The sequence below is a fragment of the Tachypleus tridentatus genome, chromosome 10 (assembly GCF_004210375.1).
Source record: "Tachypleus tridentatus isolate NWPU-2018 chromosome 10, ASM421037v1, whole genome shotgun sequence".
Classification (NCBI taxonomy): domain Eukaryota; kingdom Metazoa; phylum Arthropoda; class Merostomata; order Xiphosura; family Limulidae; genus Tachypleus; species Tachypleus tridentatus.
The window spans coordinates 26,306,380-26,333,411 of NC_134834.1; the positions used below are offsets into that span (position 1 = coordinate 26,306,380).

General features: G+C 35.6%; 1 protein-coding gene across 1 annotated transcript; it reads left to right on the top strand.

The window, feature by feature from the left end:
- The first annotated feature begins 15,764 nt into the window (after positions 1–15,764).
- LOC143228033 (histamine H1 receptor-like) lies at positions 15,765–19,143 on the top strand. Its single transcript, XM_076459380.1, has one exon. The coding sequence runs from the start codon at positions 15,785–15,787 to the stop codon at positions 17,408–17,410; it is 1,626 nt and encodes a 541-aa protein (XP_076315495.1). The 5' UTR covers positions 15,765–15,784; the 3' UTR covers positions 17,411–19,143.
- Positions 19,144–27,032: the final 7,889 nt, after the last annotated feature.

The following is a 27,032-nucleotide window of genomic DNA, read 5'->3' on the forward strand; positions in this document are numbered from 1 at the left end:
ATCTAGTTTTCATAGTATTTTTCTGACATACGGAAGTATTATCTAGTTTTCATGATATTTTTCCGACATACGGGAGTATTATCTAGTTTTCATGGTATTTTTCCGAAATTCGGGAGTATTATCTAGTTTTCATGGTATTTTTCCGATATACGGGAGTACTATCTAGTTTTCATGGTATTTGTCTGACATACGGAAGTATTATCTAGTTTTCATGATATTTGTCTGACATACGGAAGTATTATCTAGTTTTCATGGTATTTCTCCGATATACGGGAGTACTATCTACTTTTCATGGTATTTGTCTGACATACGTAAGTATTATCTAGTTTTCATGATATTTTTCCGACATCCGGGAGTATTATCTAGTTTTCCGACATACGGGAGTATTATCTATTTTTCATGGTATTTTTCCGATATACGGGAGTATTATCTAGTTTTCATGATATTTGTCTGACATACGGAAGTATTATCTAGTTTTCATGATATTTTTCCGACATACGAGAGTATTATCTAGTTTTCATGGTATTTTTCCGACGAAGATACCGTAATTTGGGGTGTTTTTCTGAGTGAAATGGATTTTTATAAAATGTTAGTCGACAATATGAATTTGCTATGTCCTATTTTATTTCTTTTGAATTTCGTGCAAAGCTACACGAGGGCTATCTGCATTAACTGTCCTTAATTTGGAAGCGTAAGACTAGAGGGATGGCAGTTAGTCCTTACCACCCACCGCCAACTCTTGGGCAACGAATAGTGAGATTTACCGTCACATTATAATGCTCCAACGGCTGAAAGAACGAGCATTTTTTGTGTGACGGGGATTCGAACCCGTGACCCTCAGATTACGAGTCGAGAGCCTTCACCACCTGGCCATGCCAGGGGCTTACTATTTTATAAGGAGTTTCAATTGATCATGAATATCTAATGGTAAGATGAATTTTGACTCTTAAGGTGGAACTTTGGTGAAAATGTAAATATATTGACTCTGCATTTGCAATAAGTATGATTATTTTAACGATATGTGTGTGAAAAGTCTAATCCCAATCACATATTTATGTTCTATTTCAAAAAATGAGTGTTTTTCTTTCAATTTTAAGGTATTTTTCAGACCAAGTGGAAGTTTTGTATTTGAATGATATTTACTTTAACTTTACATCTACATAACGGCTGAGCTTGTTTTTGTTTGTTTGTTTTGTAATTTCGCGCAAAGCTACACGACAGCTACCTGCGCTAGCCCTCGCTAATTTAGTAGTGTAAGACTAGAGGGAAGGCACGGCCAACTCTTGGGCTACTCTTTTACCAACGAATAGAGGGATTCACCGGGACATTATGACGCCCCCACGGTTGAAAGGGCGAGCATATTTGGTGTGAAGGGGATTCGAGCCTTTGACTCTCAGATTACGAATGGAGTGTCTTAACCACCTGGCCGTGCCGGGCCAACAAGAATGAGATAGCCAAAATCCTATGTTGAAGGAAAATATCAAAATAGTTAAGAGTGTAAACTATATTTCCAGGAAGGGAAACTGAATGTCGACGAGCACTATGATTTAATACATGTGTTAGTGGATTAAGACATTAAGACCACATGTTCCCCGCAGAAAGAGAAGGAAAAAAAACACTTCAAATTTGGTTTATAGTATAAAACGTTTCTACTTTTTTCCTCCTTGAAGTTTCAATCTGGGTAAAAATGAATTTCGTTCGAAGAAAGCATCTTATAACAAGATCCATAGAGCTCTGCGTTAAGTTATCAAAACAAGTAAAAAACAAAGAAGTGAGTTACTACGAACGTCATGGTATGCCATTTACAACTAATCTCATAATCAGAAAAAGAGATTATTTATTTTAGAATTGCGTATTTTTAAATGTAAAATAATAATAATAATATTTTGGCAAGAATATTATTTAGCGCACTAGATGGCAGCGTCACAGTATAATACCACAGAAAACCACGTAACTGGTGCTATGCTTGTGGTAATATTTATATTTATTTTAGACATCGGTGGCTCACCGGTGAGTAAGTGGGCTTATAACTCATTTGTTTGTAGTCAAGTGCATAGTTGTACAATGAGCTATTTATACTGTGTTTACAATAGAATATGAAACCTGGTTTACAGCGTAATAAATTCACAGACTTGCTGCTGCGCTGTTGGGGTTTTGATACCCGTGGTGAGAAGAGAACAGATATCTCTCTGTTTAGCTTTGCACCGAACAACAGTCAAAAGACTTAGAGGTCCACAGATTGACCTGTTGAAACTGAAATGTAACGTTTTCTTTTAGACTTTCTTCCCTGCCTACCCTCAGTGGCACAGCGGCATGTCTAAGGACTTACAACGCTAAAATCCAGGTTTCGATACCCTTGGTGGGCAGAGCAAATATAGCCTATTGTGTAGCTTTGTGCTTAATTACAAACAAATAAACAAACTTCTCCTCATGTGATTACGTATTAGATGGAAATTAAGGTACATGTAGAAATATGTCGCAAAGGACTTGATCAAAATACACAAGAATGGCGTATCCGAGGTAGGAGTGTTTAGAATGGTCAGTTTTTGTGTTTCTTCTTTTTTTACATATTCTGCTACGCGTCAGTTGTAGTGGTGATATTGAAATGTCAAGCTCGAACCGTTTGTTTGATTCTTTATTAATTTGAACTCGATCGTCGGGGAGGAGGGGCAGACTTCTTCCCAAGTTGTTCTACCCCAAGCCATCAAAACTGGTTGAGACGGTTCCTCACAGCAACCTATGACAGGCAGACAAACGAACATTTCTGTAGTATGGAGAGACAGAAAGATTGTTTGTTTGAAGTTCTCGAAACGCTACACAAGAACCATCAATGCTGTTAGTTTCTACTTTAGCAATTAGGGCGAGCACGTTTTGGTGCGATAGGGATTCGAACCCGCGACCCTCAGATTACGAGTCGAACGCCTTAACCTACGTGGATATGCTGGGCCCCTTTTTTTTGATGGTATATTATTATTATTATTTGTTAATAAGATTACTAATTATCTTCGAATCGCTACAAATGAGCGTTTATATAATTGTTATTGAGTATTATAATTAACTTTAACTCTCTAATTATTTTTTGTTTCTTTCTAGTTAAGCGCAATGCTACACAATGGGGTAACTGTGCTCTTCCTACCAAGGGTATCGAAACCCGGTTTCTAAGGGTATAAGTCCGCAGACATACCGCCGTACCATTGAAGGGTAATAATTATTTCTGCTGGTAATTTATTTCTTTAGATAAGCAGTTACATTATGTGAATTACCAATTAATTTTGAAATATCTAACTGCATCCAGAAGCTCAGCGGTAAGTCTAAAAGTTTCAAACGCTAAAAGTCCTTCGCTGGTACAGCGGTATGTCTTCGGATTTACAACGCTGAAATCATGGCTTTGATTCCTGTCAGTAGACTCAGCAGATAGCTCAATGTGGCTTTGCTATAACCAAACATACACACGAACGCTAAAAACTGGGTTTCGATATCCCTGGTTGTCACAGCATAAATACCCATGGTTGTGGTGTTGTGTTTAACAACAAACAAAAGTTGCTTAACTGAATATTGTCTGTGTTTGATTGCCACTGTTTTGATAAAACCATCCAATTATCATTAACCTAATTTTAGTTATGACCAGTATTCAGTACGGATATGCTGAAACCCCTTCTGTTATAATCAATATCATTCATAAATCTGATGAAACCCCTTTAGTTATGATCAGTATTCATTACAGATATGCTGAAACCCCTTCTGTTCTGATTAACCCCTTTAGTTATGATTAGTTTCCATTACAGATCTGATGAAGCTCCTTCTGTTCTGATAAACCACCTAAGTTATGATCAGTATTCATTACAGATATGCTGAAACCCATTCTGTTCTGATGAAGACCCCTTTAGTTATGATCAGTATCATTCACAGATCTGATGAACCACCTTAGTTATGACCAGTATTCAGTACGGATATGCTGAAACCCCTTCTGCTCCAATGAACCTATTTAGTTATGACCCACCTTTATCCTTGGCTTGATAAAACTCCTTAAGTTGAACAAAACAGCCAGAACTACTTTACTTTGCACAGATGATATTGTTTTAAAATAAAGGAAAAGATAAAAGATAAAAAAATATTTATGAGCAAACATTTATTTTATAAATATTTGAGTAAATGGAATTCTTGGATTTCTTCTTTTGAGACACGGATTACCAAGAGTAAGCTCTTGAATTAGTTATTATCAGAACTTTGTTGGCACCTACAAGGAATTATGTAGCAACAAATAACGTTCCCTCTGTATTTTAAGAAATAGGTAAAAGGCCTCGCCATCTTGTATGACGTCAGTAACACATTACTCATGGTTGTCGTTGTATTTTTAAGACTTGCGTATTAACACTTGCATGTCTGTAAAAAATTAATTTTAAAGCAATATATTGGTCATATTTCACATAATATTTTATTTATCTCTATGGTCTGGTGGTTTAAACACTCGACTTGCAATCTGAAGATGTAGGGTTTTAATTTCAGTCACCAAACATCCTCGCCTTCTCAGCCTTGGGATGATATATGTGTCGGTCAATTCCACAATTCGTTAGCAAAATAATAAGCCAAAAGTTGGCGGTGGGTGATGATGACTGGCTGTCTTCCCTCTAGTCTTACACTGCTAAATTAGGGACAGCTTGCCTGTGCATGCCGGGCTTATGGCTGAGTTAATCGAAAAAAACCAGTTTCAAAATTCTAGCTAAATTTTGTGATCTGTATTCTATTTCCTATAGCTTTTGGGTCAACTAGACAAACACACAAACGTAGAAAATGTATGCCAAACTTTTTTCCTGATAAATTAAGAATTATTTTATACTTCTGTCTTAAAAACAACAACAGTAAAGACATCTAACTGTAAGTAAGCTGGAACTAAAGGAAGGAAAGTTACAACAAATGTTAGGAGAGGACAGCTTTCCAAGAAAGGAGGAACAAAACGACAAAACCAGTGGTTCCAGTTCCAGGAGAGATCTAGCGAGAGGGAGTGGACAAACTTGCATTTTAGTAAACCTTGTTTCTCTGGACAGTCGATAACCGTTTAATCTCCATTTTCTGCGATAACAGATGCAGTGACAATAACTATATAGATATTTAATGTCCCATTAGTCTCTTTAACGTCCATAATCCACATGGAACATGATTGATGATGCTTCGTTAAGAAAGATAACAGTGACATTGCTGTTACGGGTTCCACACCCAATTCCAAGTTACTTCCATACACCAGAAACGTCACGCAAGTGTTGGTCTCCTCAATTAGTTATATTGATTTTCTAGTAAGTTGACAATAAGTTAAGAATGTTCAGTGAGTTCACTTGTACCGTTTCATTTGGGAGCGCTGTTGTACGCGATACTTATTTGCTTACTTCGTTGGTTGGAATCAAGCTCAAAGATACGCAATCGGCTATCTGTGTTCTGCCCATCGCGTGTATTGGAACCTCGTTTCCAGCGATGTGAGTCCTCAGATATATCGCTGTGCCACTGAGAGGGAGGGCTGTACGACATCAACTGCAATATTTGAACGAAGAGATTTTTGAAAATTGACGCAAAGTAAATCAATTTTTGTTGAACGTCAAGAAAGGTTTTATTTCCCCAACATCTAAAGTTAAATATTTTTAAATGCTTTTGTTGTTGGTTTTATAAAATGAACAAATATTTATTATAAGACTAATATCTTTGTTGTTCGCTTCTGAATTTCGCTCAAACCTACAGAAGAGCTATCTGCGCTAACCGTCTTTAATTTGGCAGTGTAATACTAGAGGGAAAAGAACTAGTTAACGCTGCCAACTCTTGGATTATTCTTTTACCAACAGATAATGGGGTTGACCGACACATTATAATGCTCCCACGGGTGGTGGTACGGGTATTTAAATTTACCTAACCACCTGACCTTGCCTGAATTTCAGTTGATACAGGATAAAATAACACATTAGATACAATGTTCTTTACACTGAGATGTGTTTACCAATGAATTGGTTGAATGGTGTCAAGTGTTATCTAATTGTTGCCTTGCTGGACTGCGTTATAGAATGGTCAAAATTGGATCCCGCAAAAAGTCTTCCGTGCGTTCAGCTGTGGGCGTATTATAAAATTCCACATTTCATTTGAGAATAGCAGAGCAGGCGTATGATTACATTAGTTAGTTGGCCTTCCTTTGGTCAGTAGTTCTAAATTAAAAAATAGTTTACCTAAATCATAAGGTCTCTGATCTGGTCGTTTAGACCATGTTAAACATAAAGTGTCATTTAGATTTAAATACCGAATTTTACACCAGTTCAATATAACAACAGCGAGTTGGATTCCAAATCCATGAGGTAACTGACAGTTGACTTTTAAGCTATTTTATATTTCCCAGCGTAACTTTAGAGGGAAAGAAAATGAAATACATTAAGTATTGTACTCAAATAAAATCCATGTAATTCCTCAACTTATAATTGAAGAAGAGCTAAAATAGGTTCTCCATTCGAAAAGCGCGTTATGTATATGCGGGTTAAAAGTCCAGATCAGAAACCCATGGGTATACGATTCAGGTATAACCATCCCTAAGTTTGAACTAATGATCAGAAGGACGGTAAACTCCATCGCCGTCTGGACTAATTCTGTTTCTTTAAATAACGTGGTTGGTCTCCACCTTTACAAAACATTAAAACAGGAAATGTGAAGCGCGTTCAGTGACATCACGTTTCGAACCTCGGACCCTTCAACTGGTATTCCGCTATGCTAGCCATTAGGATTTCTCATATAGCCAGTACAATAATCTCAGTTTCCACATATTATGACTTTGATAGGCTTAGAAATAACCCTGAGACGAAGTAAACAACTTAATATTGTTACTATTTCCTACTAATGTTCCACAAATGAGCTTTATTAGAAATTGTTTACCAAAATCCTGATTTTGTTCTCAATAAAATTTACCAAAAATTTAATATTCACAAATAACCCACATTTCTACCTAAAGCAACATTCGTTAATAATGAGAATCACGTTACTTTAAAATTATAACTAAAACAGAGACGTGCTACTTTTCTAGCTTGTATACCCGCTGACCCGATGAATTGTTTTTATCAAAGTACGATTTTGGAAAAGCTAAATATTTATAGAGATGTAAAAGATAACCAAAAATTATGTTTATTAAATGACATCCGTTTATGGATAAATATTATATTTTAATTCTATATCGAGATGCGTTCTTCTGATTACCATTGCAATTTTTAAAAAAAATCTATGCATCTCAGCCCTTTTCAGACGGCTTATTTAAAAGCCAAATCTACTTAAAGAGGCAGAGACGTGTCTCGTCATTACTTTGCTGTACAAGTGAATGCTAACCATCGTCAGAGGAACTTTGTTTTCAGTATCGTTATTTATTCATTCACGCTAATTTCACTTGATTCATTACAAGAAGTACGAAGTGAAGTTTAACTGTTATAGTTACAAGAAACCTTTCACTACAATTTACCCAGAGACGAAACAAAGGATTGTCTTTCTTTGTTCTGAAATTGTGTTTCAGGTTCCATGTCGTGTCGGCCCGGCATGGCCTGGTGGGTTAAGGCGTTCGACTAGTGATCTCAGGGTCGTAGGTTCGAATCCCGGTCGCACCAAACATGCTCGCCCTTTCAGCCGTGGGGGGCGTTATAAGGTGACGGTCAATCCCACTATTCGTTGGTAAAAGAGTAGCCCAAGAGTTGGCGGTGGGTGGTGATGACTAGCTGTCTTCACTCTAGTCTTACACTGCTAAATTAGGGACGGCTAGCGCAGATAGCCCTCGAATAGCTTTGCGCGAAATTCTAAAAAAACAAAACAAACCATGTCGTGTCCTTCGTTACTTCAAGAACTACAAGAGTTGTACCTCGAAAGCTCAGCTGAATGCAATACGTGTCTTTGTTTTAATATTTATGTTTTATAGAAAAAAAATAACTGTCTATAAAACGTACTTTATTGGTATTGTAAAGAACAAATGTTAAAGTCCAGCAAATTTGAGAAGTAAACATGTTTCCGTCAGGGATAAAGATGGTACAAGTGTTTTCAATATGAAAGCCATCTTGGGCAACTCTTAAGCTAAATGGTTTGGTCAAACGCCCCTAGGATTCTATCTTAGTCATCTCTTATTTTGAATTATTGACTAGAGAAGCACTCGATACCACAATGGCTTTCAGTGATGTCAAGAAACCCACTTGTAGAGAAATATATATGCAAAAACGGCTTGTTTGGGTTGAGAAAATATTTTACGTAGAAGAGCGAACAACGTTCACTTGACCTTCTTGGGTCATCGTCAGGTTCACAAAGAAAGAAAGAGGTAACTGACCGGAAGCTGACCACATGTTTGGAAGGGGTTGTGTAACTGAGTTTCGGAATGTAGAGGGCGGTGTTAGATGTTTGAATATATAATTTTATATTATTTATTTTATTTAATATTGGTTTTAGGGCGTTCCTTTATATTGGTTTATTTTGGGTTTAAGTTGTTGTATAAGTAAGGTTTCTTTAATTTTGCGTTTGTTTATGTTTGTTTCTTTATTTAGTATTTGAGTGTTTTCTATGGTTATGTTGTGTTTATTTGACTTGCAGTGTTCGAAAGCGTGTGAAGGTGACTTTTTTATGTTCTCTGAATCTGGTTTCCTTTTTTCTATTTGTTTCTCCAATATAGAAGTCGTGGCAGTTATCACATTGTATTTTATAAATAATGTTGGTGTGGTGTTTGTCAGTGTAGTTTTTACATAGTATAGACCTCAGCTTTGTGCCTGGTTTTTGAATAAATTTGGTGTTAACTGGAATGTCATATTTTGTTACTAGTTTTTGTCAAATGTTGGTTATTTGTCTGTTGATGTCGGGAATATATGGTATGCAGCAGTATATGGTTTCGTGATTTTTTGATTCGTGAGATATATTTACTTTTGTTAGTTTATTTTGCTTTCTGTCCAGGGGTGTGCGTATAATGTTTTCTACGGTTTGTGGAGGAAACTTATTGATGTTGATGAAGTATTGTTTTATTTTGTCTAATTCATCGTTAATTTTATCTGGTGAGCATAGTTTTATGGCTGTGTGTATTTGGTTTCTTAGTATGTTGAGTTTTTGTTTAATGTGCTGAGTCCCAAGGAATGTATAGCCCAGTATGGGTGATTTTTCGGTGGATTTATGTTTTGAATTGTGTGTCAGTTCTTGTAATTTTGAGGTTAAGAAATGATATTTGATTGCTTTCTTCCTGTTCACATGTGAAGTTAATGTTGGGATGTATAGAGTTAATGTGATTGAAAAAATTAAGTATGTGTTCTGTAGACTTGAATTCCGCAACCGTGTCGTCTACATATCTGTACCAGTATAGTGGTGGATGTAATATTGGCTAGGACACAAGTTTTATGACACAAGTTGAAACACAAGCAATTAACACAGCATTACATCCACCACTATACTACAGATATGTAGATGACACGGTTGCAGGATCCAGATCTACAGAACACACACTTAATTTTTTCAATCACATTAACTCTATACATCCCAACATTAACTTCACATGTGAACAGGAAGAAAGCAATCAAATATCATTTCTTAACCTCAAAATTACAAGAACTGACACACAATTCAAAACATAAATCCACCGAAAAATCACCCATACTGGGCTATACATTCCTTGGGACTCAGCACATTAAACAAAAACTCAACATACTAAGAAACCAAATACACACAGCCATAAAACTATGCTCACCAGATAAAATTAACGATGAATTAGACAAAATAAAACAATACTTCATCAACATCAATAAGTTTCCTCCACAAACCGTAGAAAACATTATACGCACACCCCTGGACAGAAAGCAAAATAAACTAACAAAAGTAAATATATCTCACGAATCAAAAAAATCACGAAACCATATACTGCTGCATACCATATATTCCCGACATCAACAGACAAATAACCAACATTTGACAAAAACTAGTAACAAAATATGACATTCCAGTTAACACCAAATTTATTCAAAAACCAGGCACAAAGCTGAGGTCTATACTATGTAAAAACTACACTGACAAACACCACACCAACATTATTTACAAAATACAATGTGATAACTGCCACGACTTCTATATTGGAGAAACAAGTAGAAAAATGAAAACCAGATTCAAAAGAACATAAAAAGTCACCTTCACACGTTTTCGAACACTGCAAGTCAAATAAACACAACATAACCATAGAAAACACTCAAATACTAAATAAAGAAACAAACATAAACAAACGCAAAATTAAAGAAGCCTTACTTATACAACAACTTAAACACAAAATAAACCAATATGAAGGAACGCCCTAAAACCTATATTAAATAAAATAAATAATATAAAATTATATATTCAAACATCTAACACCGCCCTCTACATTCCGAAACTCAGTTACACAACCCCTTCCAAACATGTGGTCAGCTTCCGGTCAGTTACCTCTTTCTTTCTTTGTGAACCTGATGATGACCGAAGAAGGTCGAAACGTTGTTCGCTCTTCTACATAAAATATTTTCTCAACCCAAACGAGCCGTTTTTGCATAGATATTTCTCCACAATGGCTTTGTTCAACTCTTTGAACCGAATAATATGGACTGACTGTCACTCTTATGAAGCACCTACAGCTGAAAGCAACGAAAGTCATCATTGTAACCCAAGGGTGTGCGATGTACCACTTTGACTTAGTTGTTTAAAAAAATCCCATTGATTCAGGTGGGAAGTTTGAAGATTTACAACTCTAATGTTTGAAGTTCAATTCATGCTATGAGCACAGAAATGATAGCCTATCATATAGTTTTGTGCGTGATAATAATAACACGCTTGCAAAATTAAAAAAAAAAAATGTTTAAAAATTAATGCTGTATGTGTGTGTTTGTATGTTTGTGAAAATGAAAAAGTAATTTGTTAAGTAGAGGCTTAATGCATTCTTTGTTTGACTGTCATACCCTTTACTGTGGACTGTAGTTTCACCCATTTGCTTGTAATGGAAAAATGAGAGAAGTGTTTGACACACCCACACCCACATATATACAATCATTAATCAGTTTTTTCACCTTATAATATCGAATAACGAGTTCGACGAAATGTCATAAACATTATTCTTATGTCTAAAGCCCCCCAGTGGCCCAGCGGTATGTCTGCAGACTTACAACGCTAAAAACCGGGTTTCGATACCAGTGGTAGGCAGAGCACAGATATCCCATTGTGTAGCTTTGTGCTTAATTCAAAACAATAACAACTTTAACCCCCCCGCTAGTACAGCGGTATGTCACCGGATTTACAACGCTAACAGCACGGGTTCGATTCCCATAGGTGGGCTCAGCAGATAGCCCAATTTGGCTTTACTATAAGAAAACCCACACACTTATGCCTAAATTAAATTTTAGTGTATGATGTGTTAAAAGTAACTTGTAACTTCACAGATGTCGTGTGTTGTTTGCTACTCTCTAAGATGGTCGATTGTTTGTTTGTTTTTGAATTTCGCACAAAGCTACTCGAGGGCTATCTGTGCTAGCCGTCACTAATTTAGCACTGTAAGGCTAGAGGGAAAGCAGCTAGTGATCACCACCCACCGCCAACGCTTGGGCTACTCTTTTACAAACGAATAATGGGATTGACCGTAACATTATAATAGTTCCACGGCTGAAAGGGCGTGTATGTTTGAGAGGATGGGGATTTGAACTCGCGACTCTCAGATTACAAGTCGTGCACTTTAACCACCTGGCTATTCTGGGTGTAACGCCCAATTAACGTAATAATTACAATAATTATACCGTCAAACTATTGTAATGATTTACAACTAATGTTGTTTTTTTTTTTGCATTTCTTCTATTATAAAAAAGAAATTCTCTTGAAGCTAATTTTCGTTATATTTTCCTTGCCTAAAAGGAACAGAAGAAGTAATCACTGTGACAAAGAGTGGCTACGTCAGACATTTGGAAAAATTCATTGTTATTAAGCATTGGATGTAACATTCTGCATCCACATGAAAGATGAATTTAATTAATAACACTCTTAGTTTTAATGGTTTTAGAAATTTAAAAAATAATAATAGTCCCTTGGCGAAAATGTCACAGTGACGTATGGAAAGTGACGTGTTCATTATAACGTCACAACTGGAGATTTCTCAAGTGTAAAAACAGATGAAAGACATTGGAAATTAAATTCACTTTTCAACTTTGATCAAATGAATTAACGGCGGTCGTTGACCTTTAACTCGTCGACACACCAGGAGAAAATTCCAAAAGTAGAAAATGGGCGGGAGGTTTGTTTATGTGTGTGGTGTTTGTTTGTTGTTAATCACAAAGCTATACAATAAGGTGTCTGTGTTGTGGCCGCCGTAGATACCTAAATCAAATTTTTGCACACCAAAAATGCTCGCCCCTTCATCCATGGGGACGTTATAATGTGATGGTTAATCCCATTATTCGTTGGTAGGAGAGTAGCCCAAAAGTTGGCGGTGGGTGGTGATAACTAGCTTACACTACTAGCACTGTAAGATTAGAGAGAGAAGGCAGCTAGTCATCGTCACCCACCGACAATTCTTGGGCTACTTTTTTACCAACGAATAGTGTTATTGACCGTAATATTACAAAGCCCCCATGCCTGAAAGGGCGAGCATATTTGGTGTGACAAGGATTTTTGTTCTTAAGTGCACAGCTATTCAATGAGCTATGTACATGTATGTTAAACCCGTCAGTGGTATCGTTACAAGATTTCAGACTTACCGTTTAGATATCGAGGGGTGAGATATTAATTAAGAAGTGTCAGTAAATTTTAGTAAAACCAAACGAGAACGTATAGAGTATATAAAAATGTACATCTTATGGAGACTTTTCAGTGGAGTTTATATAACACTGTTTTCTGCACACTTTATTTCTTGGATGTAACTGTTTCTTAAAGAACAACAAACCTAGTTAGTCTGTTTCGTTCTGACTGATTGTACAATGTTTCCTTTACAACTTAGTTTTTCTATATTACACTGTCTCTTTGCAATCAGAGTTGGAGTCAACCATACTATTTACACCCTAGTCACCTTACTGTGGATTCATTCTGTTAACCGTACTATTTACATCCTCACAGTGGATTCTATTAACCATACTATGTGTACAATATTCACCATAGTGAGGATTATGTTAACCGTACTATTTACATAACAATCTCTATTGGCGTATATTGCGTGTGTTTTTTTCACACTCGTTTATTGTGAATAGTGTTTCAGGTAATTTACTTTTGCAGCTGGTTTTAGAACAGATAATTTATCCATCTTGGAGTAATATCATTTCAAATATAACTGTTTTCGTTTTAAACATTTTACACAAAACTTTACAAAGGGATCTAACTAGTAAAACGCCTACTGCCATCTCTTGGACTACTCTTCCAAGTTTGAATAGTTCAGAGTGCTTTTCTTAAGTAGCGAGTCGTGAACCATGAACCCTCAGTTCACAGTCGAAACACGACAACCATTAGGCCAGAACAGAACAACCAATAAGAAGGTTAGTATAACTTAGCCGGAATTACAATTTACAAAAGTTTGTAACTATTAAGACCCGCCTACTGGAACCGTGAGAAAGACCGCACCTCTGCAGCACTTTGAGGCTATTTACTCCCCAAGCAGATGACGTGACAATGATAGAGGCGTGGTCTTTTCTCTTCGTAATCATCAGGCACAGTAATAAGTGGACAACGTAAATTTATCATCACTAGACTATACCGTTCAATTGTGATGCTCCTGGCACATACGAGATTTGTAATTTGTACGATAAGCAGAGAGAGATGAAGCCTAAATCAAAATAAAATTATTTCGTTGTTTCTGTAAAGACCAGTACGTCTAATTCTAATCGTTTTCTTCAAAACCTCTATTATAAAGATTTCTTTCAGTTGTTAACAAACCTAACAGAAACCACGTGTGTTTTTTTCTCACTTTAATATTCTTTTTGTCTCTATAGCCAAATAAAATGTATTTGTAATTTTAACCAGAAAGCTACTTACTTCTTAATTATTTCTACCAGTGTAGATTATTTTAATTAATTAAGTGATGTACCGGTATTGCTCCCCCCCCCAAATTAACATTTTCTAAAATTCTATAGCGATGTAAGTTCGTTACTAAGCCAGATTTCTAAAAATTCTCCAATGTCTTCAAATCCTGGCTGCATTTATACCCCCCTCCCAGTGGCTCAGCTGTATGTCTGTGGACTTACAACGCCAAAATTCGCTTTATTCAAAACAACATGCAACGTTTGTGACGAAACGAAAGAAAGAAAAAATAAATAAACATGTAAAACTTTTCATGACTTTTCAAATATGGACTTAGTTATTCTAAATAGAGAATCTGCTATTCTTAGTATAAATATTTATTCATCGTAATAAACCACAGTTAAATAAATATTCAGGATGTGGTTTCTTATGTCCAAAGCTACACGAGGAATACCTGTATTAGCCGTTCCTAATTTAGTAGTGAAAAACTAGAAGGGAGGCAGTTAGTTAATATGAGGGTCTAGGGTTTGAATCCTCATTCTATCAAAGATACTCGCCCTTTCAGCGTTATGATGTGTCGGTCAATTCCGTTATTCGTTGGTAAAAGAATAGCCCAAGAGTTGGCGGTGTGTGATGATAAATAGTTCCCTATCCTCTAGTTGTTCACTGCTAAATTAGGGACGGCTAGCACTATATTGGATCTTCCATTACGTCCTGATAACTAAACTAGCAGCTGCTACTCAGTAAACGTATACAACAAAATATATTCATATTTCACCTTGTTTATCATAAATCAGTTCTCACCCAATAATAATCTCATTTTTGTTTGTTTCAACCATATACGCTTGTTTCTTTGTAGTTAAGCACAAAGCTATACAATGAGCTATCTGTGTTCTCCTTACCACGGGTATCGATACCCTGCTTCTAGTGTTCTAATTCATACTGCCGTGCCGTCCGGAGGCCAATCTTATGTACGTGGATGCACGTGAGTTTATTGTACGTTGGGTCTCTTTGATCAGGCCCGGCATGGCCAGATGGTTAAGGCACTCGACTCGTAATCTGAGGGTCGCGGGTTCGAATTCCCGTTACACCAACCATACTCGCTCGTTCAGCTGTGTGGACGTTATAATGTGACGGTCAATCCCACTATTCGTTGATAAAAGAGTATCCCAAGAGTTAGCGGTAGTTGTTAATGACTAGCTACCGCCCTTCTGCTAAACTGGAAACAGCTAGCGCAGATAGCCCTCGTGTAGCTTTGCGCGAAATTCAAACCAAATTTCTCTGACCAATTTATTAAAGTTAACATAATTAAGTCAAAAAGGGAAATCTTCTAGTATTTCTATGAAGCGGCGTAAATAAGTATTTAAACTACTCTAACGAGAAATTTAAACCAATTCTAGTTTTGTTTTTGAAATTTCACATTCGTCTGCCAAAGTAATGTTTACAATAATACATATAATTAACCCAAACATGTTTTTTGCAACGTTAATATTAAATCTTCATTCAAAATCAAGAACCACTTTTGATATCCATATTTATTTTTTGACATATAACGTAAATTTCAAAACAATAGGGTCCCCTATAACACTGTAAAACACTAGTCGATATATTTCTTTATTACAATTTCTGATTGACTAACATATTATCGTTTCTCTTAATAAGATAAAGGTTATAACATTATTTTACTCTTATGGTAAATGTGTTAATTACTAGTTATATTTTTCCAGAAAAAATAGTTTAACTGGTTAACTTTTTTTTTCAGGTTAGTAATATGTTCATCATGAGTCTGGCAATTGCTGACCTAACTGTAGGAATGATCGTTATGCCAATCAGCTCAGCCTATGCTATCACTGGAAACTGGAAATTTGGGATCATTGTCTGTCAATTCTGGCTATCGGTGGACTACAGTGCAAGTACAGCATCCATTCTGAACCTTTTCATCCTCAGTTTGGACAGGTACTGGTCAATTCGCTCGCCCCTAAAATACTTGAGAAAGAGAACGAAAAAGCGGGCATTGATAATGATTGGAATAGTGTGGTTGGTGTCTGCTATGTGGATTGTTCCAATTATTGGATGGCACTTCTGGTATAACAATGGTGTTCGTAAACAGCCTAGTGATGTCTGTGAAACGGAATTCGCTGATAATGTGTTTTTCAAACTGACAACGTCGACTGCCAACTTCTACGCGCCCATGGTGTTAATGATTTGTTTGTACATAAAGATATTTTCCGAAATTAAGAAACGAAGTAATTTTGAAATCGGACAGTGCAATCAGAGAGGGAAAGAAATCAATAATGACTCCATCAGCCAACCAGTGCGTGAAATCAAATCCAAACGAAGTAGTTGTCAAAGAAATGTGAGATGGCACTCGACTCCAAGTCAGATTCGAGGAGAGTCTAGGCAGACTCCAACTCCTTTTAATAAGGAGTTCTTTGAATGTGATGAAGAGAACCAATATTCGGAGTCTAGTTTCACAATAAAGAAACGGGAAATGGACCCCTGGCGAGATGTCAACCATGTTAATGTCACATCTAACCACTGTACTAAAAGTAGAAAGAGTAATTTAAAGTCAGTAAAAGTAAATCGTCGCTATCGACATTTAACATTGCTATCAGTCCCCATGGCTAACGATGACCAGGGACATCAAATCACCCCATTCTACAAACAGCATTTCGATGATGTCACAGTCAATGTTGAAGTGGTCAGTGACAGTGGTAGCGAGGACAAAGATTTAGTCTTTCTCGAAAATGACAAATCGTCAACCTTCCATTCACAAAGAGGACCTTTTCTTTCATCGTTTTCACCATCAAATACTAAGGTAAAGCCAAAGAAATCGAGATTTGGATCGGGAAAACCCAAAACATTCCTTAAAAAATCTTACGGGCCCAAAATCAATCGCAGTAAGCTTGATGAAGAAAACATAGAACTGGATTCTGTGGTAGATCAACTACTGAAGTCTAAGGCCAGCCATTCCCGTAAGAGTAAACACTGTAAAAACATTAAAAACTCGCTTTATGTAAAACCCTGTGATTCACTGGCTCAGCCTGGCATCGGATCAAATTTTCGAACCGGATCAGGATTCTTGCCTCAGCTGACCACAGCATTCCGCGTTACAAGAAAATCTGTGGCATCCAATCTAAGACAAGAAAAGAAGGCTGCTCGACAACTAGGTGTCATAATGGGTGCTTTTGTCCTGTGCTGGCTTCCGTACATCATAACATTTATTGTCACAGCTTATTGTGATGATTGCATTGATCCAAAAATCCATACTGCCACCATCTGGCTGGGCTATTTGAATTCTACGGTGAATCCGTTTTTGTACGCTTTGTGTAATGATAACTTCAAGAGGGCTTTCAAAAAGATAATTCGAAGGAGCTCGAGACATTCCAAGTTCTTCCCTGCTTCCAACAGCACACGGACAGACCATCTTTTTGCCTGAAAATTAATCAAATAAGTAAAAATAAAGCTCAATTGGTTTACTTTACACTTTTTTCCTTCTGAGTTGTGAAGTTTCGATGAATTCTTATTGTCACTCTAGTTGAAACTTTAAGTAAACAGTAGATGTTTAAAGGAATATTTTGATCAATTGTATAGTTAAGGAACTAATCATATTATGTGTGGTAATCAAAATTGGTTACACATCACTGACTTGACATTTAAGTCCGGTAAACTCTCTTTATTCATACATACATGAATGTATATATATGTATTATATATGTATATATATATATATATATAAAACGATCATATTAATAGACAATCTCAAAATATTCTGGCCCGGCATAGCCACGTGGGTTAAGGCATTCGACTCATAATCCGACGATCGCGGGTTCGAATCCCTATCGCACCGAACATGCTCGCCCTTTCAGCCGTAGGGGCGTTATAATGTGACGGTCAATCCCACTATTCATTGGTAAAAGAGTAGCTCAAGAATTGGCGGTGGGTGGTGATGACTAGCTGTCTTCCCTCTGGTCTTACACTGCAAAATTAGGGACGGCTATCGCAAATAGCCATCGTGTAGCTTTGCGCGAAATTCCAAAACAAACAAAATACTCTTTTTCTCTTACAGTACTCTACCAAGTTTCTTTATACACATTAAAGAAACTGCTTGTTTGTTTTCAATAAGCTTTGAATTGTATGTGCTAAGATGTTTCCAAGTTGTTTGTTAAAAATAATTGTTATTTACATCAAATATTAAGTATTTTAAAACTGTGTACATTTGTTAGTAAATATCTTAAATTATATAATTTATTTTAGGGTAACACTGCACCAAATGTTAACCCACGTGAAAACAACACAAACAAGTTGCAGGAACAAATAATCGTTGGAGGTTCTAACACTGTCTTTCTGAATATTCTAAGACCACTTTGTTATTTGGATGGATAATATGTTGTTGTGAAACACGAGAAGATACGTGTAGTAGTGTAAATGTCGTGTTTGTGATATAATACAGTCTTGGCCAAAATGTTTGCATATTTTGTTGCAAATAAGATCATTATTATTATAGCCTATGTAATTTGTATTATGAGATCGGTTCTATGTTTTTTTTCACCATGATGAATAGTTGCCCAAACATATACTGCACCACATCTTATGTATTCATTGTGGGAAAAACAGTCTTCTCTCATGTGTTCTCCAGAAAAAGACGAACACAAATCTTACCATCAGCCGGAAACAAGACTTATCTTAAAAGATAACAATTCGCCAGTGTCTTAGCTCAAATAGCACGATAATGGTGGTGAATTCTGGGTAATAATCCTTTGCAAATAGCTCTTTTTGCAAAATAACCTTGTTCGGTCAGTATTATAGTCACTCTTCTGGATACTCTGGAATGAATGTGTTCATGCTATTCTTGCTGTAATGTGTTACAAAACTTCTTACGACCTTGACGTGTTAACCTGATCAACACAAAGTCATTTCGAACAGTAGTCTTTTGGCACCTACAATAGACTTTCCAGGAACAACGTTTTCTCTAGACTGATGTCGTTTCAAGATTATGGATACTGTGCATTGGAGGTAACTAAACGTTCTGACGATGTCCGTTTGCTTCATACCATTTCAACATAGTCAAACAATTTGACGCCCTATATCTCTTAACACATTTCGGGGCATAACTTTACACCAAGTACAGAGAAACTGTCTGAAGAAAACGTGGATTTGTTTCGAAAAAGATTCTACCAAAGCACATCCTTTTATACAAATGGGATGTGTATGTACGTTTTGATGGAAACCTAACAACTCGTACATGTTTGTCCGGTCTTACACTACCTTTTCTCTTATTACTCGAGCATTTATTCAATAGCTACTCCTTGGATGTAGACAATAACATCAATATCGAACAATATTAAAACTTTTTGAGCAAGTCTGTATGTATTTTATGTACGTCAAGTAAAGTATAATTATATTTATGTGGTGAGATTTGTGAATAATTGTTACGATTATGTGTTGATGAGGTATCTTATTTAAGTGGGTCGAAATGTGGATAATGATTTCTAGTAATAAATTTAATACCTATATGGTTGTTTGAAACAAAGATCTTGAGATGTACCAGCGTGGTTTGTTTTATTTTTTATTTTAAGAATTATTTGTTACTACAAATTTAGCAAAAAAAGTTAAAAATGAAAGATAGAAGGACGTTCCTTCAATCGGTCAAACTTTACCTCCCTTCAATCAGTCAAACTTTACCTCCCTTCAATCAGTCAAACTTTACCTCCCTTCAATCGGTCAAACTTTACCTCCCTTCAATCGGTCAAACTTTACCTCCCTTCAATCGGTCAAACTTTACCTCTCTTCAATCAGTTAAACTTTACCTCCCTTCAATCAGTCAAACTTTACCTCCCTTCAATCGGTCAAACTTTACCTCCCTTCAATCGGTCAAACTTTACCTCCCTTCAATCAGTCAAACTTTACCTCCCTTCAATCAGTCAAACTTTACCTTCCTTCAATCAGTCAAACTTTACCTCCCTTCAATCGGTCAAACTTTACCTCCCTTCAATCGGTCAAACTTTACCTCCCTTCAATCGGTCAACCTATACCTCCTTCAATCGGTCAAACTTTACCTCCCTTCAATCGGTCAAACTTTACCTCCTTCAATCTGTCAAACTTTACCTCCTTCAATCGGTCAAACTTTACCTCCTTCAATCAGTCAAACTTTACCTCCCTTCAATCAGTCAAACTTTACCTCCCTTCAATCGGTCAAACTTTACCTCCCTTCAATCGGTCAACCTATACCTCCCTTCAATCGGTCAAACTTTACCTCCCTTCAATCGGTCAAACTTTACCTCCCTTCAATCAGTCAAACTTTACCTCCTTCAATCGGTCAAACTTTACCTCCCTTCAATCGGTCAAACTTTACCTCCCTTCAATCAGTCAAACTTTACCTCCTTCAATCAGTCAAACTTTACCTCCCTTCAATCAGTCAAACTTTACCTCCCTTCAATCGGTCAAACTTTACCTCCCTTCAATCGGTCAAACTTTACCTCCCTTCAATCGGTCAACCTATACCTCCCTTCAATCGGTCAAACTTTACCTCCCTTCAATCGGTCAAACTTTACCTCCTTCAATCGGTCAACTTTACCTCCTTCAATCAGTCAAACTTTACCTCCTTCAATCGGTCAAACTTTACCTCCCTTCAATCAGTCAAACTTTACCTCCTTCAATCGGTCAAACTTTACCTCCCTTCAATCAGTCAAACTTTACCTCACTTCAATCGGTCAAACTTTACCTCCCTTCAATCGGTCAAACTTTACCTCCCTTCAATCGGTCAAACTTTACCTCCCTTCAATCAGTCAAACTTTACTTCAATCGGTCAAACTTTACCTCCCTTCAATCGGTCAAACTTTACCTCCCTTCAATCGGTCAAACTTTACCTCCTTCAATCGGTCAAACTTTACCTCCTTCAATCGGTCAAACTTTACCGACCTTCAATCGGTCAAACTTTACCTCCCTTCAATCGGTCAAACTTTACCTCCCTTCAATCAGTCAAACTTTACCTCCCTTCAATCAGTCAAACTTTACCTCACTTCAATCGGTCAAACTTTACCTCCCTTCAATCGGTCAAACTTTACCGACCTTCAATCGGTCAAACTTTACCTCCCTTCAATCGGTCAAACTTTACCTCCCTTCAATCGGTCAAACTTTACCTCCCTTCAATCAGTCAAACTTTACCTCCCTTCAATCGGTCAAACTTTACCTCTATCTTTCTCTATATTATTTTCTATTTGATACCAATAACTAGCTACTGACGAACGTCATATATACTGGGTGTCCCAAAAATACGTTGCTCTTGTATAGAATATGTTTGAAATGTCCGCCATCAAAATGTATATAGTACTGAAGATGTTGACTCACAGTCATCACTAAACAGAAGTCAACATCATAGTTTAAACAATCTGTAAAGAAACGATAAAAAATAATAGAATTGTTTTATTAAAAGGACTAAAATCAACTGTGTTACAATGTTGCTACAGTTAGTCCACATAGCATTCATACGTAACAACTTAACTGTCAAGAAACATTTTATTGTGTAACATAACACCTAAAACCTTCAAAGATCGAATTCAGGATAATACAATGATTTAATAATACTGGAATATCGTCTGTTATGGTGGTTTTTAAGAGGCATTTAAAACTAGCTCTTTTTTATGAGAAATATAAATGTTTTCTTCTGGTTTGACTCTTGCATGACCTGGAGAAGATAAAACTCGGATCAAAATCTGCAGGTGGCGACATCGAAATCCATCGACAAACACGCTCGTTCTTTCAGCCGTGGAGACGATATAATGTGCGGTCAATCCCACTACTGTTTATTAAAAAATAGCCCAAGATGTGTCATGGAGGGGGTTTAACTAGCTCCCTTCCCTTTAAACTACCATAACTAACGCAGATAGCCCTCGTGTATCTTTGATCGAAAATTCGAGAAATAAACTCCCCAAGTTTTATATTTGCAAAAGAAAAACAGCACCAAAGTCCAAAAGCGACGAGTCATAACATTTCGGAGTTGTTCTATATAAAGAATGTAAGTCTTATTTCTGGTACAGTGGACTATAAAGAATAAAATCTATAGCAATAACATGGACTCCTCTTGCGCTATGTTGAAAATGTTTCGACCATAAAGAACTGTAAAACTCACTGCTTCCTCTGAGAGTTCTGACTAAATTATAAACACCTTTACTTTCACAGAACAAGAAAATAATCAGACGTACTTTGAACAAGGGGAAAAAACAAACTTAAAACATCACTTATTATAACATGAAAATCTCTCCAAAGCTTCTATTGTTACTGTTTCTAAATAATAAACTACAACTTGCTGGCAACTTATGTATATATATATTTAATTTCTACAACATCAGAGTGGATAAAAACTTCCTTAAAACTTCTTTCGCAAATGAGTCGAATCAGTTTCTCCAAACCCTAAAACAGACACTACTGATTTCTTTCTGAGTTTTACAATCATTCAAGAGAACGAAATATATAGTTTAAAATACACTCCTATTGTTTGAGGGACAAGTCTTGGTGCTGTTAATATATAGTTTAAAATACACGTCCTATTGTTTGAGGGACAAGTCTTGGTGCTGTTAATATTTTAATTTAAAATACGGTCCTATTGTTTAAGGGACAAGTATTGGTGCTGTTAATATTTTCATTTTCGTGTATTGTTCGGAAGTAATTACTAATATACGTAGATAGACTTTGTGTAGTTTTTGCATAAAATTTCTAAAACAGTTGTAAGATGTTTTTTATGTAAGAGTCCCCCTCTTCACTCGTTCATACCAATTGACTGTTTGGAATGATTATTTTAAGCAAGATAGCTTTTGAATAGCTTTGCTTAAAATTTTGAAACAAACGAAGCAAAAATAAGTTCTGAAATTGTTTATAGCCTAAAATGAAAACTTTATTTTACATGCTCTGCCAACTTTTTATATATCTTTAAACATTTTATCACTTTCAAAACAAGAAGTCTCAATGTGCCAGTCTTATCACGTCTTATAATAGGTTTTACTTTTACAAACTGTGTTATCAGGCTTCACAGACATTGGTAATCATTCTGTTTAGTCCTAGTATATTGGTAAGCATTCTGTTTAGTCCTTGTATATTGGTAAGCATTCTGTTTAGTCCTAGTATATTGGTAAGCATTCTGTTTAGTCCTAGTGCATTGGTAAGCATTCTGTTTAGTCTTAGTATATTAGTAAGCATTCTGTTTAGCCTTAATGTATTAAAAATCATTCTGTTTAGTCCAACTATATTTCTGGATTTCGAGAAAGAATGATATTTTAGATTGAGCACATTTTCTTTCTAACTTTATAGGGTTCCATACGGATTTAAACTTGTGTCATTTGTTTAGTTATAGTATGGATATGTCACTAACACATTTAAAGTACTGCTGAAAAAAATTATCACACATGATATTTCCATAAGTATTGAATGAGGCAGGAATTTCATTTTTATGATTTAGTACACATTTACCATATTGTAGCATGATCTTTACTTCTGCAACTGAAATGAATAACATGTATATATATATATATTTCTTTTCAATTTTCATCCTGAAAAGGACACTTATTTAAATCCCTACGTATCGTACAATAATCTAAAATACAAGTGTACAGGTTTAGTTGTTTCGCTTTATAAATTAAATATACTATTCCTCTATCCATATAACTATGATTTTGACTTTTATTGATAAAATATTTCATTTCACGCATGTTTCTTTATTGTTTTTACTTACAAAAGTTTTACAGAGACTGACAGCATTTCTATGAGCAGACTGTGTTATTATTATTAAGGATAGTGTTATTTTAAGTGTATATTGTAACTAAGGATAGTGTATCTATTGTTCTTTATGATTTTAATACATATACTGTTTTGCTTCTACGAGTAAACCCTTATTTTAATGAGACAACTATTACAACACTGTTACATCTGTCAATTTTATCATACACATTATCCCTTACTTAAATGAAGGAAATATTATAAATACTAATCTACCTGTAATAATTTGATAACCATAATCCTGAAAAGGACACTTATTTAAATCTCTTGTTTAACTTTAGGTTGACCATCAAAGTTTAAATAATTTCTAATGAAAAAATTCTCATATCTCTGTAAGTATTTTCACAAATCTTTGTTGAGAGCTTAGTTCTTTCTGATTGAATCTACTTGAACAGAGGCTGATTTTTAGAAACGAGTATATACTACTCCATTAAGTAATATTCTTTGCCTTTTTTCGCTATATTTTTTGTCATTAAACAAATCCTACATACTTAATTATACTTAATCATAAGTGCCACACATATACAAAAGAGTGTTGGCTATATCAATATCGTTCTGATGCATACCAGCAGATGATAAACTGAGAAGTGTAATCCATTGTGTTCGTCTAAGACTAAAACAAGTGTTGCTTTCATTTCTACAAAATAGACAGACAAATCTGAAATATTATTTCCGTGTCTTTTCAAGCTTCAATTTTGTACAGTGTATCATTTAACCTTATTAATCTTCTAAAGCATCGAATAGATTTTTCACAAATGAACATAATAAAAAAAAAAAAGTTGACAATTATAGTCATAAAAAGGCCTTTAGTTATAAATCAAGTGGTCATTCTTCGACAATTTAAAAACAGATATTTCCTCACATGGAATTTTGAACCTGCTACATTAAACAAAAATTATGTTTTTACTTAAAATTATACAAAACATAAGTGACATATCACTGTTCTATGATAGTTAAAATAAAACTCACTTTTTATTATAGCGTAATATGCTGTCTCTAAAAATGTAGCTAAGATCTTAGGCTTAAGTGTCACACATACTGAACTATTTATTAAAGAAACTTTGAGACATAGTAATTTATTATTTACAAAAACATTTTAGTTTAGAAAACTCTAACTCACAAGCCAATGTAATAATATCTACAGTATATACTTGTCCAATCATATTATTGGTAAAATATGATAAATCACCATAAACGAAACGTAAGGGGCATTCTCCAAAGTAATCAAAACATATAATTCACTTGAAATCCGTAACTAGATTGACTGTCCCTGTCCTGCTACACATTACATCTTGATCCTCACATTACCTTTTCTCTACAGCTTAAAACTTACGTATTTTATCATAATATGATGTGTTATCTTCAATATAAAGACGTGTTAAGTATTACACGTACTAAAACATTTATTAACAAAACTTAAAAAGACGAAAATATACGATAAACTTCTTAGATTATGAAATACTGCATTAGCTTTCATGCGTTCATATACAACGTTTTATTACTAAAACTATTCTTTTTACCTTCCCTGTACGATGTTGCAAAGTTCTTATTAGCTAGAGGTCGGTTTCAAATCGCCAGTTTCTTGTCACAATTACTAAAGGACAAAAAACTTACAAAAAACTTTCCCTTCTAAAGTGCTTGTTATATTTCAATAGCTTGTCTTTCTTTCACCAAATGTGTGGGAAGAAGATTGTATATCTTATTTAAAAATAGTCAGTTTTATGAATTTCCTTGTGCTCAGTTGACTTAAATATGTGCAAATTGTTACCAATTGCATTTGGAGAGAGAGGGCGGGGGTTCGACGATAGGTCTGTGATATGTTTTTCATTATTTATCCAACATAGTTCCATCACACTAATTGTTTTAACAGAAACGTTGCAAGTCTCGGGCTGTAGCACACGTTTTTATAATTTAGGGTGAAATATTCAGAAATGTAATTATTTACTTACTTATTATCCAGTTGATTTTCACTTCAAAGGCGTATGGCTCCTACCAAAGACATTCTTTCTCAGTTGTTCACAGTCTGCGTTTCTATTCCTAAAATATATTTCAAATCTCTAGATTTTACATCTTTTCTCAAGTGAAAGGTTTGAATAAATTTACACAAAATTAACATATTTCTATTGTTACGTATAATAAAAAAGGTTGAAAAATAAGACAACAGATGACGCTACAGTTCAGATACCAAGCGAGAAGGAACTGAAAGAAGAGAGATAGAAGGAGTTATTATTTAGAAAGTATAATATTTAAAAAGTATGTTACCTTCAACAATAAGTGGATATTTATGGTGATTTGAAAGCGTCGAGTGCATGAAGCGAAAAGAGGGTATAGAATTGGAAGCGCCTCAGTTCGTAAAACACCATTCACATGGAAACTACGCACTTTGATCATTAAAAGTTACAGCGAAAATATCTAACGGCTTTCAAATACCCAAGTGACTTTCAGATAGTGACTGTAACATACAGGAAGATACAGTGTGTATGTGTTAAGTCTTGTCTGTCTGTTTGTCCTTTTTCTGTTTAGCTCCTTCTGTTTACGTTTGGCCCGGCATGACCAAGCGCGTTAAGGCGTGCGACTCGTACTCTGAGGGTCGCGGGTTCGCATCCCCGTTGCGCCAAACATGCTCGCCCTTTCAGCCGTGGGAGCTTTATAATGTTACGGTCAATCCCACTCTTCGTTGGTAGCCCAAGAGTTGGCGGTGGGTGGTGATGACTAGCTGCCTTCTCTCTAGTCTTACACTGCTAAATGAGGGACGGCTAGCACAGATAGCCTTCGAGTAGCTTTGTGCGAAATTCAAAAACAAACAAACAAACAAATTGTTTACGTTCCTTCTGTTAATCTCGTATATTTATATTTCTTCTGTTCACTCTTGTCCGTTTAGTATTATTGGCTTTAGATTTGTCTGTTGAATTCTCTTGTGTTTAGTCTTGTCTGTTTACTTTTATTATGTTTAGTCGTGTCTGTTTAGTTTTATTATATTTAGTCTTGTTTGTTCATTTCTCTTGTGTTTAATCTTGTTTGTTCACTTCTCTTGTGTTTAATCTTGTTTGTTTACTTTCCTTGTGTTTAATCTTGTCTGTTCACTTTCCTTGTGTTCAATTTTGTTTGTTCACTTCTCTTGTGTTTAATCTTGTCTGTTCACTTTTCTTGTGTTTAATCTTGTTTGTTCACTTCTCTTGTGTTTAATCTTGTTTGTCTACTTTCCTTGTGTTTAATCTTGTTTGTTTACTTTCCTTGTGTTTAATCTTGTTTGTTTAATTCTATTGTGTTTAGTTTTCTTTTTTGTTTTT